Source organism: Fundulus heteroclitus, chromosome 9 (genome assembly GCF_011125445.2).
Source record: "Fundulus heteroclitus isolate FHET01 chromosome 9, MU-UCD_Fhet_4.1, whole genome shotgun sequence".
NCBI classification, from domain to species: Eukaryota; Metazoa; Chordata; class Actinopteri; order Cyprinodontiformes; family Fundulidae; genus Fundulus; species Fundulus heteroclitus.
Window position 1 is genome coordinate 32,961,336 of NC_046369.1, and position 12,273 is coordinate 32,973,608.

The 12,273-nt window shown below is 43.1% G+C and overlaps 1 protein-coding gene across 2 annotated transcripts; it reads right to left on the reverse strand.

The window, feature by feature from the left end:
* Nucleotides 1-644: 644 nt before the first annotated feature.
* traf3ip2l (TRAF3 interacting protein 2-like) lies at nucleotides 645-10,998 on the reverse strand. Of its 2 annotated transcripts, none has more exons than XM_012861166.3 (10): nucleotides 10,721-10,998; nucleotides 7,800-7,904; nucleotides 5,261-5,910; nucleotides 5,098-5,140; nucleotides 4,946-5,010; nucleotides 4,767-4,864; nucleotides 2,308-2,376; nucleotides 2,004-2,120; nucleotides 1,854-1,928; nucleotides 645-1,747 (listed from the first exon to the last, which is right to left on the reverse strand). In XM_012861166.3, exons 2-10 carry the CDS (start codon nucleotides 7,862-7,864, stop codon nucleotides 1,601-1,603), a joined length of 1,329 nt encoding a protein of 442 aa, XP_012716620.2. In that variant the 5' UTR covers nucleotides 7,865-7,904; nucleotides 10,721-10,998; the 3' UTR covers nucleotides 645-1,600. The 2 variants fall into 2 exon arrangements, with proteins under 2 accessions (XP_012716620.2, XP_035997418.1); XM_036141525.1 differs by lacking the exon at nucleotides 10,721-10,998 and adding an exon at nucleotides 8,033-8,050 and having other exon boundaries at nucleotides 7,800-7,882.
* Nucleotides 10,999-12,273: the final 1,275 nt, after the last annotated feature.

Here is a 12,273-nt window from a genome sequence, read left to right on the forward strand (position 1 = left end):
CCGATGCAAACATTTTCTTCAAATGTGTCACCGTGTTACATGCAGATTTGTCTCAAACCACAGACGGGTTTTGATGACCCCGTTTTGAGTGTAATTCTGCCAATTCTTGAGAAGTCCTACCGCACAGCTGCGTCAGCTGCTTATCACCTCCTGACTTCCTGTCGACACCTTTCTACACGAAGCCAGCAGAAGGAGAGGAGCGGCGTCGACCCGCTGCACGCAAGAAGAAGAAAACAAGGGGAGAAGCAGCAAGCCTGGATTTCTGCTGGGAGACGTGAACGATCCCCCTTGTAACCAAGCTGGTACATCTGTTTGCCGATGATAAACAAGTTTCCATGGCTTGCTGTTCGACACCCTTCAGGCGAGGAAGGCCAGGTCTCTGCTTGTCTGTGGGTCCCACGGAGACAAAAATGTGCTGCTGTTACCTTTCCAACACTATAAGTTGCGTTCAATCTGCAGCTGAATAAAAAAGCTCAGCTAGATTTTCTAAAAATGACTCCCTGAAATAAAAAAGCTCTTTAGTTTCTGTCAGTGGAGAGTAACAACAGTTTGAGCTGTAACTTCGTATTTTAGGAGTTTGGGATGTACCCGTCAGTGAGGCTTGAGACAATCATGAAAGAAAGAAAGAAAAATGCTGTAAACCGTTAAATCAGTAAGTTTTTTTTATTATTATCGTTACCAAACAGCAGGCGTTTGAACTGAAGAGCCCTGAAATGAGCCATTCCAGCTGATTATAGAAGTTCATGATCACCTTGAGTAAAAATATGACAATATTTACAAAAAGAAACAAATGTATTGTACATCATAGAACTGCTTTGATTTAAAACCAAAACCCAATAATTATTGCTACTGCTAAAAAGAATAAAATATTACAGTTAAACACTTTTCCCATATTCCTTTTTCAAATTGACATACCTATGCAGAACTGGACAAGGATTAAGGCAACGTTCTTATAATCAGACTGACTGGTGGCGATACTTTAGTTTCAACAAATTAATTGTTGCAGCAACAGGGGAGAATTAGTCTTGTAAGAGAAAAGCATCTTCTTTCAGCCAGTTGACAGGCAGTGTGTAGCCACCGGTGGGGGGGCAGAGGTGCTGTGATACTGTGTGCTACATATCAAGAGGGAAAGCTTTTCATGAGTCTCCTAAAAATGTCTAAACCTTAAAAACTGAACATTTTAGCAGTTATGATGCCATAACTTAGAAAAGTCAAGTCTTGGTACACTTAGAGACTGATAACCCTGGCTGTGCTGCTACTGTACCAGCCTTTACAGTTTTCATATTCATTTTTATTCCACAGTCTAACCCAGTAACCTGTGTGTGACTTGTGAAATTATATAAATGGGATTTTTACTCATTTTAAAATACAAAGTACATTGAAGATGTACAAAAAAGCCCCCCACCCCCATGATACCCTCATTTTGTGTCCACACAGGCTCCACTCTGTTTGTTTATGTAACAAAAAAGTTCAAAAGAATCTACAAAAGCACCTGAGTCTTTACAATCACAGAAGAAATGAGGCCAGGAGCGTGAGCACGACCCCGTTCACCTCGGCAGATAGCTAGACGGTCCTGTGTGTGCGTGTCCTTGGGTCAGCTCTAGATGGGGATGGAAACGATGGTTGGAAGTTCCCCGATGGGAGGCGGGTTATACTTCTCCACTCTCATCAGGCGTCGGAGGATGTCGTCTCGGTCACGAGGCCAACCGTAAACATGAGTGTTTTGAAGCCAGTTAGGAACGTGACACTGAGCAAAAACAGAAATGACATGATGAGACTGCTGTGGTTTCCAGGTTCAGCTAGAGTCAAATACAGTGAATGATACGTGACTTCCCATGGAGAACAGCACTTACTTTTTTAGCCCCAGGAAACAAGATGGGAATAAACCTGAAATTCTTGCTTCCATTCTGGATGAATTCATTCTGAAGCTGAAGCACAAACACACCTGTGAGCGTCGGCTGTACTAAAGGCAGGTATTTCAGTGTGCTGAGAGCAGTGCGGACCTGTTTGTAGATGTAAACTGTGTTAAAGGTCCTCTCGTCGTTCTCCAGGTCGAACGGGGAGGTTGTCACCGTCTCATAATACTTAGGGCTGATGATGATGATGATCAGATACTCTTTCTGGGAGAGCAGAGAACAGATTCATCATTACTTATCAAAATCTTCCTGTAAATTATTTCCAAAGACAAGCCTGCTCTTGTACAGGATGATGCAACAATCAGCCAAAGTGGCTGGATGATAACCGCTAAAGTTATTTCATGTTTATATTTTCCTTTTAATTAAATTTTGGGTATTTATCTCATCTTACCTCACTGAGGTACCTCTCCATGAAGTCAATCTTGCTTATACTTCTGTACTGCTGCTCAAAGATGTCAATCTAGAACACAGGCATTGGTTAGTTAAACTCCTAATTAAATAAAGTAAACCCCAACATGGAGCTCTGCATGGTCAAAACTGAGAGACGGATTCAATTTCAATTCAAAGAAGTCACTATAAGCAGGGTTCCAATGCAGTCTTAAAATATCTGGGCAGGTATGGGAAATTGTTAATTGTGAAGGGCTGATATTAGTTATAAAATGACAAAAACTGTAATTTCTAACACAATGATGAACTGGTTTCACTTTAACTAATCCTTTTCCTTCTGGTATTTAAGGTGGACCCGAGGTTCTTGAACTGGGTCCACATGAGATGCCAAAGTATTTACATTTCTACTTTTTAATTATAAACTGGTATCAGCACACACACACAAACTAGTGCTGGAACGTAATTAAAATAACTAAGCTTCACATCAAAGAGTGATCTGTAAATATTTTAAGATCTTCTCATTTTTGTATTTTTTTTTCAGTCCCCTACGTCCACTGGCTAAGCCTGAGTGAAAAAAACAAAACATGTTTTTAGTTGGTTAGAGAAATTACAAAGAGCAAATTTAGTGATACAGAACTTATAGCCATTATGACATTTTGGTGGAAATGTGACTTTACGTCCTCTATGTAAAATGTATTTTTCTCAACATGCCTCACCACGAGTCTGAGTGTGCCATAAATTATGAAAAGGCAGAAATAAACAAGAAAGAAAAAAAGCTGTGTGATCACATGACCAGCTGCCTGTGCTCTTGCCTCATCAGGGTGTCTCATTGCACAATATATATTCTCTGAATTACATTTTAAATTTTAGGACTCTGTAGTATTAATAGCCTTTAAAGATGTCTCTCAACTAATTCTGATCCACATTACTTAAACTGCCGTATTCTGTTCAAACATGTAGCACCATCATTTAAGGACGCTGTTTAAAGCCTGTCGCTAGCATTCAGACACATGAGGGAGGACTGACTCTGGGGTTCACTACGGAGCTCACAGACCATTCTGGAATCAGACATCGTTTAAACACTAGTTCATGCAGTTTTACATTCCCCCTAAGTAATCAAAAGTGGTTTTAATTAATAGTTTTATAAAAATGGATAGGGAAAAACACTCTCGAAAATTGTGTTAAAAAAAGGTGGGAAATTTAGTGTTGGAAAATTTGCTAAACTTAAGCAGTTCACATCAAAGGCTTCCCCAGTCACTTCAGGTGTACCTCAGGGTTCTGTTGTTGGTTCTCTGCTGTTTATCATCTACCGTCTTCCATTTGATCTCGTTTTCAGAAGATTATGCATTTACTTTCACTGCTTTGCAGATGACACCCAGCTCTACCTCTCCACTAAGCCCAACACCACCATTCCTTTCTGACTCCCTCTGTGAAATTTAATCATGATTTAGTCAAAACGTCCTCAAACTGAACTCCAAGAAAACTGAATTTCTCCCTGTTGGCACCAAGCCCACTTTGACCAAACGTTATGGTTTCACAATTACAGCTGATGATTCCTCAGTTTCTCCCTCCTCTCAAGCTAAAAGTCTGGGTGTCATCCTTGATAGCACTTAATCTTTTGAATCTCGTGTCAACAGCATTAAACTGTCTCCATACAGCACTTTCACCTTCAAATCACCATCTGTCACCTACACCAACCAGCACAGCCGTCTTCATTAATGCACTCGTCATCTCTTCATTACATTGTTGTCACTCCCTTCTTTCAGCTCTTCCTCTCTAAATCACTCGTAAACTTTAGCTTGTCCAGGACCCAGCTGCTTGGATCACCATTAGAACTCCTTCCTTAGAACAGATCCCTCCTAACCTTAAACATCTTCACTGGTTACCCATCAAATATCCCATCGACTACAAGGTTCTCCTTCTCACCCTCAAAGCTTTCAATAAGTTGCCACCGCCCTACCTCACTGACCTTGTGACTGGACACCCTCCCAAACCCTTCACCTTTCTTCGCCCCCCCCCATCTCTCTCTGTCTCTGGAACTCTCTCCCACAACACATCCTAGGATCAGTTTCTCTGTCCTAACCTAAACCTCATTTCTTTAAACTTGCTTATTCTCTCTAATCTCATTATTTATTAGACCAATAATTGTTTTCGATTTATTAATTGTTCTATCTCATTTTCTGACTTGAAATGCACCTTCTGGAAAATATATTGCTTTTATTATTAAAATAGTTTTGGAACCATGGGTAAGGGATTTCTAATGAGCTATTAAAGTTATAGGAACTGTTCTGATTTGGCCGTGCAGTTTTCCTTTTTTGTTGGGGCGTCCTGCAGCTTTTAGACGCATGTCCTGCCAGAGCTCTGCTAATGAACGAATAGTTGAGTCAGGTGTGTTGAAGCTGGAGTCTGCGACCGCTGGTCTAAAGCACAAAAAAAAAACAAAAAAAAACAGCTAATACATACATGAGTGTCAAACCCGTTGTGTCGCAGTAGAGCCACAAACTTGATGATCTCATTGACGTGCTTGTCGTTGTCGGCTTCGTAGGTGACAAAGACCCTCCCTGCGTTCGGAGACACAGAAACAGTCAGTTGGAGACGAGTGCAGCGCGGCTCGACCTGCTGCCGACGCCGTCAACACTTACTCTGCTCCAGAGAGAGCGGTGTGCTGTACGTGGGGTGTCTCTCTTTAACCGGGACGTTGTGTCCACTGCGAGGAAACAAAAAATACCTTTAGTGCCAAACTTTGCAATAATAAATGCGCACTGAGGTCGAGTTGAAATGTAAGTAAACTCACACGTGCGTGAATCCAGCTCCAGGCACCCTGCACTCTTCTGGATCTTTACAGAAAAAAAAAAGAATCGAGGAAATCTGCCTATTACACACTGAAAGTGGCTGCGAATTCTCATTCTTTGCTATGTCCTTTGTACAAAGTTGTGAAAAAAACAGAACAAACTTACAGTATAGGCTGTAAGATGGGTTGTATTGATGCCACGCGTCTTTGTGGGCCACGGGCCGCCTGCTGAAAGCGCCTGCAGGGCATTGAGCACAGCAGGCAGGGCCCTGCGGAGGACCCGAGTACGGAGACAACGTATGGTGGTAGAGCTCGGCCGACGGCGGGTTGGAGCGCAGCGACTGCGGCTGCTCCAAGCTCATGTTGCCGCTGTGCTGACTGGGGAGGGAGGCGGATTTGTATCTGGACAAGCAGCTCTCCTCGGAGCAGCAGGAGTATTCCTTTTGATTGAGGCAGGACGGGAGGCTGTTGGGGTAGCCCGTCCAGCTGCTGGCGAAGCTCGGGTGGAGCATGTTGACCTGGCTGGGGAACGGGGTTGGCTGGCTGTATCCGGGAGGCAGGCAGTGAGGGGGCACGGAGGAGCAGAAGGTGGAGCTGGCAGGGTGGGGGTACGAGGGTCCCTGCTGTCTGTGCCACCCCCGCCTGCTGAACATGGAGTCATCGGGGGCCGCCGTGTGGTCTGGGGGCTGGCGGTGGTTGTTGAGGTTGGACGCTGGGTCCACTCTGTGGACACTGCTGGCTTCTCTCTCCTCGGTGTTCATGGTCTCATCGTCCTCTTCAGGCGTATTGTGGCGGGTGCTCAGCTGGCTGACATAACTGTGTAAAAATATTTTATTGAGCATTTTTCTCATGGATGAACCTCAAAGACACAAGCACACACTCACATCCATGAGCTTACAGACTCACTTCTATACAGAAAACCCCTATTATTACCTTCAGCTGTCACTTTAAACATTTTGTATTAAATCATACTGTATATTCTTGAGTGACGGTATCAAGGTGATACTTTGATTGCATCTCTAACACTTTATTGGCTGGTTGTGCTGATCTTTTTAAATCTCTCTTTGGAGGTGAAGATCAGACTGATGTATCGTTCTCTCCCTTTTCTCTCCTCTTTCTTTCCCCTTTTCTCTTTATTTTCTCTTCTACCTTCTTGTTTAAGTGTCCATATAACATGAAATATTCCCTGCATTAATTATGATAAAGCTTCTTGCATGTATAGATCAAGTGGAGCACTATGGCGAAAGCGGTAAGGCTCCGCTTGTGAAAGTAAAATCTGTTGGGCATTAAGACAACAATTCTTATTGCCGCATTGCCAGACAGGACACTAAAAAAAAACACATTTCAGCATCTCTGAAACAAGCAGCTCTGGTGATTCTTGGGGTGCCTTTAGTAACACTTTAGAGAAATGTAAGTATACGTCATGTAAACACAAAGCTAAATAACTCCCATGTAAACTTATTTACCTTAGGAGACCGAATATGGATCAGGCTGCAGGCATGGGCTGGTTATCTGTATCAACGTTTTTTTAAGGTTTTAAAAGATTCATGTTTTAAAACTTCTAAACTGTCATTTTAATTTAATGTAAGGCTCCTGCACTTTTGGATTCCATATAGATAAAAGGTACATTTGTCAAATATTTGACACACAGTCAGTCCTTTGCGATAATAATATTGCTCATGACTGTATTCGAAACAATGGCAGTTTGGACAGCAATAATTGTTGGCTAATATATTATCAAGTGTTACAAACTTGCATTTTAGATGCTAATGTAATATTTAGCTGGCTGGACAGAGTCCTACAATGCTAAAGGTCACAGAGTGATGGACGTACATTGAAAAACAGAGGAAAGAACATAGCCACATATCATAATGGATATGGTCATCGCAATATTCCCCATTATCATCATTATTGCAAGATTGTGTAATATCATTCAAGCCTAATATTTTTACGCAAAGTTATATTGAGAGAATGCCACACTGACCCATGCTTTATCTAGGAGTGGCATCAGACTCACTCAACCATGTTCTGGTTCAGCTGAAAAGAAGCGGGATATGCAACAAGCTAACTACTATTAGCATTAGTAGCTAATAACTGAATATCTCTGCATTTTATGGACTCCAACGCTAACGGAACATGCTTACTTACGAAGGTTAAACAGAAGAATATGTTTGAAAGATTTACTCAGATAAATCATAGCATCAGATGTATAAATAAACATTTTATAAACAGCATATGTTTATATCCCATGGCAGCCATATTGGACTTTGAGGCCGGGGTTGGTAACAATCCCCAGACGTCGCCTCTACAACATTCGGGGATTCCTCCATCTAGTATTTGGACTTGGAACACAGGCAACTCAACTTCAACTTAATTTTGTTTTTTCAGGTACACTAAACCACCACCGGTGTGCGACTTGGCCCCAGGTGGTTGTCTCTCCGACAGAAGGCACGACGGGGCCGGCCCTGGTAGATGTTCTTCATTTTTCTGCCTGAAATGTGGGGACCTTACGCTTACAGCATCCTGTAAACTGATATATCTGCTGCTTTCATAATCTTACTATCACAAAGAGGGATCTACAGAAGCTCAACCTAAACAACTTCCTGACGAAGAAAGAAAAAAAAGTCTGCGTTACCCAACAAAAACGGCAGCGAGTCTAACCGGATTCTGCACCACAGTGGCACGTTTGTGTTTGTTATGCTCACCTATTTGGAGGAGACAGCGAGAAGACTGAGGAGGGCAGCATCGTTGAGGTTATTCCTTCTGACATCCATGTGTGTGTGTGTGTCTGGTAAGATGTGCTTGAACTTCTGCAGAAGAGGAAAAAAAAAAAAAAAAAAAAAAAAAAAAAAGGTAGTGAGGCCAGATATCTGATTGAAAGGTCAGCAGAGACCGAGCGCTAGCGTCTGCTTTTCTTTTCTGTTTCATCAGCCCACACGTGTGTGTGTGTGTGTGTTCGATTTGCACGAGAGCATACTGGGACATGACAAACTTTCTTCCACACAGGGGACTTTTCTCTAAACGTTGGGTGGTTAACACTAAGGAGTTAACCAACACATGGCAATCAGGAAATTAGGCCTGTTATTGAGAGGCGGGGGAAAAAAATCCAAAACCCTTTAAAAGCTAAAGTAGAGAGATTTTATCCCTTTCGCAAATTTCACTTGCCTTTGCTTTTTTTGTCCCACTTAAACGTCTCATGTTCAAAATAAACTTTTCTTTCCTTAATAAAAGGCAAACGGCCCCTTGTTAACTGATGAATTAGCTGTGATTACCCACAATATGCTGTTCATTTTCACCAGCCACACCTAGGCCTGGTTACTGCCAGACAAGCAGAATCAACAAATCAATTCAAAGACATGAGAAACGACTTTATTCACATCCGTCAGTCTAGTCAGGCTTACAAAACCTTTTCTAAAGCTTTGGGGCCCCAGCGAGAGCAATTAAAGGGAGGAAACACGGAAGAGCGATGGAGAGCGGGCGGCCTACCAACATTATTTCAAAGAGTCCTTTAATGACTCATCCAGCAGGTAACAACATCTAAAGCGCCGCAGGCCTCAAATTGTCTCAGTTAAGGTCGGAGTTCATGATGCAACAGAAGCAAACACTTTAGCAGGTGCCTGTCCAGTTATGTCAAGTGTAAAACTAAAACACCATTTAAGACCATCATACTGACAGTCAAACACGGTGGGGGTAGTATGATGGTCTGGACAACGGTTTGGGAATTAAGCTCAAGCGCACCTGGCTTATCCAGCGAGACACAAACTAAAACAGACCAGCATGCCGCCTGCTGAATGGCTCAAAAGATAAAATGGTAAATGGCTTGTACTTGTATAGCGCTTTTAACTAGTCTTGACGACCTCCAAAACGCTTTACGCTACAGTCAGTCATTCACCCATTCACACCCTGACGGTGGTGAGCTATGTTAGTAGCCACAGCTGCCCTGGGGCAGGCTGACAGAGGCGAGGATAACGAAGATATTGAATTGACTCCGTCTGTGGTGTTACCTTAGACATGTCATTCATGTTTGAAAACCCTCCTGTGTGGCGAACTCAAAACCATTCAGCAAAGAGTCTCCTAATATTCCTCCACAGAGATGTAAACGACTCACTTCCAGTTATTGCAAACTCTTGAAATGGTAAATGGCTTGTACTTGTATAGCGCTTTTTTAACTAGTCTCGACGACCTCCAAAGCGCTTTACACAACAGTCAGTCATTCATCCACATGCTCACACCCCGACGGTGGTAAGCTACGTTAGAAGCCACAGCTGCCCTGGGGCAGACTGATAGAGGCGAGGCTGCCATACAACGGCGCCACCAGGCCCTCTGACCACTGCCAGCAGGCAATGCAGGTGAAGTGTCTTGCCCAAGGACACAACGACAGAGTCAGAGCAGGGGATTGAACCGGCAACCCGTCAATTGCAAGACAAACCCCCCCTAACCTCTGTGCCACCGTCGCCCCAACAGCTGAAAACATCTGTTGCTGGCAAGGGCCGTACACCAGTTATTAGGTTTAAGAGACAATTACTTTTTGACATAGGGCTAGGTTGGTTTATATAGATGTTTTCCCCTTATTAATTATAATAAACTCATAACTGCATTTTGTATTTACTCAGGTTATCTTATCTGTCGGATATTACAATTTGATCATAAAGTATGATTACACAAAAAGAAAAAAACCATTAGAAATCTGAAGGGAAGCAAGAGCTTCTTCACTTCGCTGTCTATTAAACAAATTTAGGAAGATTGCTTTTGGATTTTAAGCAATTTCCAATCCAAATGTTTCAGGCACAACTTCACCAATTTCCAAGGTGCATGAAGAGTGTCAACGAACTGGTGGATGAAAAGCTCAGCAACACTTGAAGGTTAAGGAGCAGACTTTATTAACAGACCAAGGCATTATGGATAGTGGCCAAATTTGTAGGCCTAAGGCATTTTTCTGTTAATAAAGTCTGCTCCTTAACTTTCAAGTGTTGCTGAGGTTTTCATCTACAGAGCAGTTTTTTTTTAATAACATTGGTTTCAAAACTTTCCAGCTTCCAAACCACAACGCAGCAGCGTTAGACATCCCAACCAATTTATGAGATAAGTAGGAAGTCTACGGCAACAATATGAGGCCTAACAGCTGATGTTCTGTTTTTTGTCTTGCGTTTAAAATAAAGTTTGATAAAACCTTGAAGTAATAACAAAACAGATTTTTTTAGTGCTATTTCTTGACCCCAAGCGGGTGTTCTGTGGCCCCCCGCGGGTTCCCGACCCACATTTGGGAAACATTTTAAATGTTCCGTGATGTTAAACCCCTCTGCTGGTGGAAAATGTACCAGAGAGCTCTCTCTGATACAACCCGCATATAGGTTGATATGTGAGCCGTGTGACCCGCTTCTAGGTGGGTTCCTCATCAGACACCCCCCAGAATGCCTGCAAAGGAAAGTGACAGAAAACCTCAGCAGCGCGTACTTTCCACCGAGGCTGACCCAGATATCTCCCCGGCAGCTCGGGCTCCCTCCTCGGCCTACAGCTCACCTCCCGGGGCTCCTGCTGCGCTCTTATCCGCCACAGACGAGCGAATCGCTCGAAACCTTCAACTCTGTTAACACCAATTAAACCACGCAGCTTCAGCTTAACTTACCGTCGACGCTTTGAGTGGGAAAACAAAAAAAAGTCTCCTCTGGTAACTTCCCCCAAACTGGATATTCACATGTAATCGTTCAAAAGAAGAAGACACGTAGAATGTATATTTACAGGATTAAGTGTGAACTGGTAGTAAGTTGAATGTGTTCCGCAGCGCGTGCCCCGCTGCCAGGTGGATGTTTCAGCGCAGCTCGCGCTCGGAGCGCCGGGTTATTTAGCGCGGCGCGGCTGCGGCTGCACCGCCCCGACACTCACCCTAACTCCGCCTTCCTCCTCCTCCACGCTCCCCGGGTGTGGGTGACGACGGGGACAACGTTTCCTCCTTCAAACATGACCAAACTAAATCTAAAGCAATAAAATAAAAAAAAAAAAGAAAAGAAACGTATTATAGATGGACATGTTTTTATGTATCATCCACAGAGGCGGTTTTAGTTTTTTTGTAAGTGGAGGGGTCCTGGGATGGAAAAGAAGGGCTACTACCCCTTAATCTTTAGTACATTTTATTTGTTTAGCAACTTTTAAACATAGGAAATCACAAAGCGCCTCAAAAAGACATGGCATAAAAATTGAAGCACGATTAAAAACAAACGATAATTTAAAAAAATGCTATCATTTACAAAAGAGCTTAAGTAAAAAGCACGGTGGGATAAGTCTGCTGCTGATTTTTAAGGAAGCTCGTTTCAGTTCCCCTCGGGTAGATTTTGGTCTAAGATCCTGAGGGCCCACAATGGTATAAGTGAATTTAACTATTCAGTAAAATAGGATGGAGCTTCATCATGCAGGGCCATAAAAGTTGAAGTCAGGTTCTCAAAATGAATTCTAAAATGAACATTTAACCTTTGCAAAGACATCAAAACTGTGAGAGGTGTGAGCTCTTCTTTGTTCCAGTTAAGAGTCTTGGCCCTAAAGCGTGAAACCCACATTACAATAGTCTAGGTGAGAGGGAAGAAGGGCATGAACGAGTATTCCCAGGTTCCAGTTTGGACACCAGCCTCGTTACTTTGGAAATATTTATAGTAGTGAAGCTAGCTATGAAGAGCTCGCTTTGAGTCATTTGCTGAAAGGAATTGAGTCTGTTAAATTTTAGCCTGCCGTCCAAGTTCGAATGTCCAATCTGTTGCCTGATCAGAAGAACCGTGCTCTCCTCGGTGATGATAGGACAGTCCTCTCAGAGTCTGGCTAAAGCGAGTTATTTCTAATCAGTTTGTAATTTCTTTAGGCTCTCAACTAAACCAGATGACCTAAACGACTGAAGATGAGTGCCTGTGAACGTCAGTTTTCCCACAGATTTTTCACTAGATTTAGATCTGGACTTTGACTAGGCCATTCTAATATGAATGCGCTGTGATCCACACACCACACACCCTAAGCCCACACCATCATACACTAGTCTCAATGCTGGTAAGACTGGTAGACCCAGCTTCATCCCAAGGAGCAGGATTCCTCAGTCTCCACTGCTCTAGAGTCCAGCAGGACACATTGACTGAGACGATCACAGCAGGGATCGAACCGGCAACCCATCAGTTACAGGACGACCTCCCCAACTCTTGC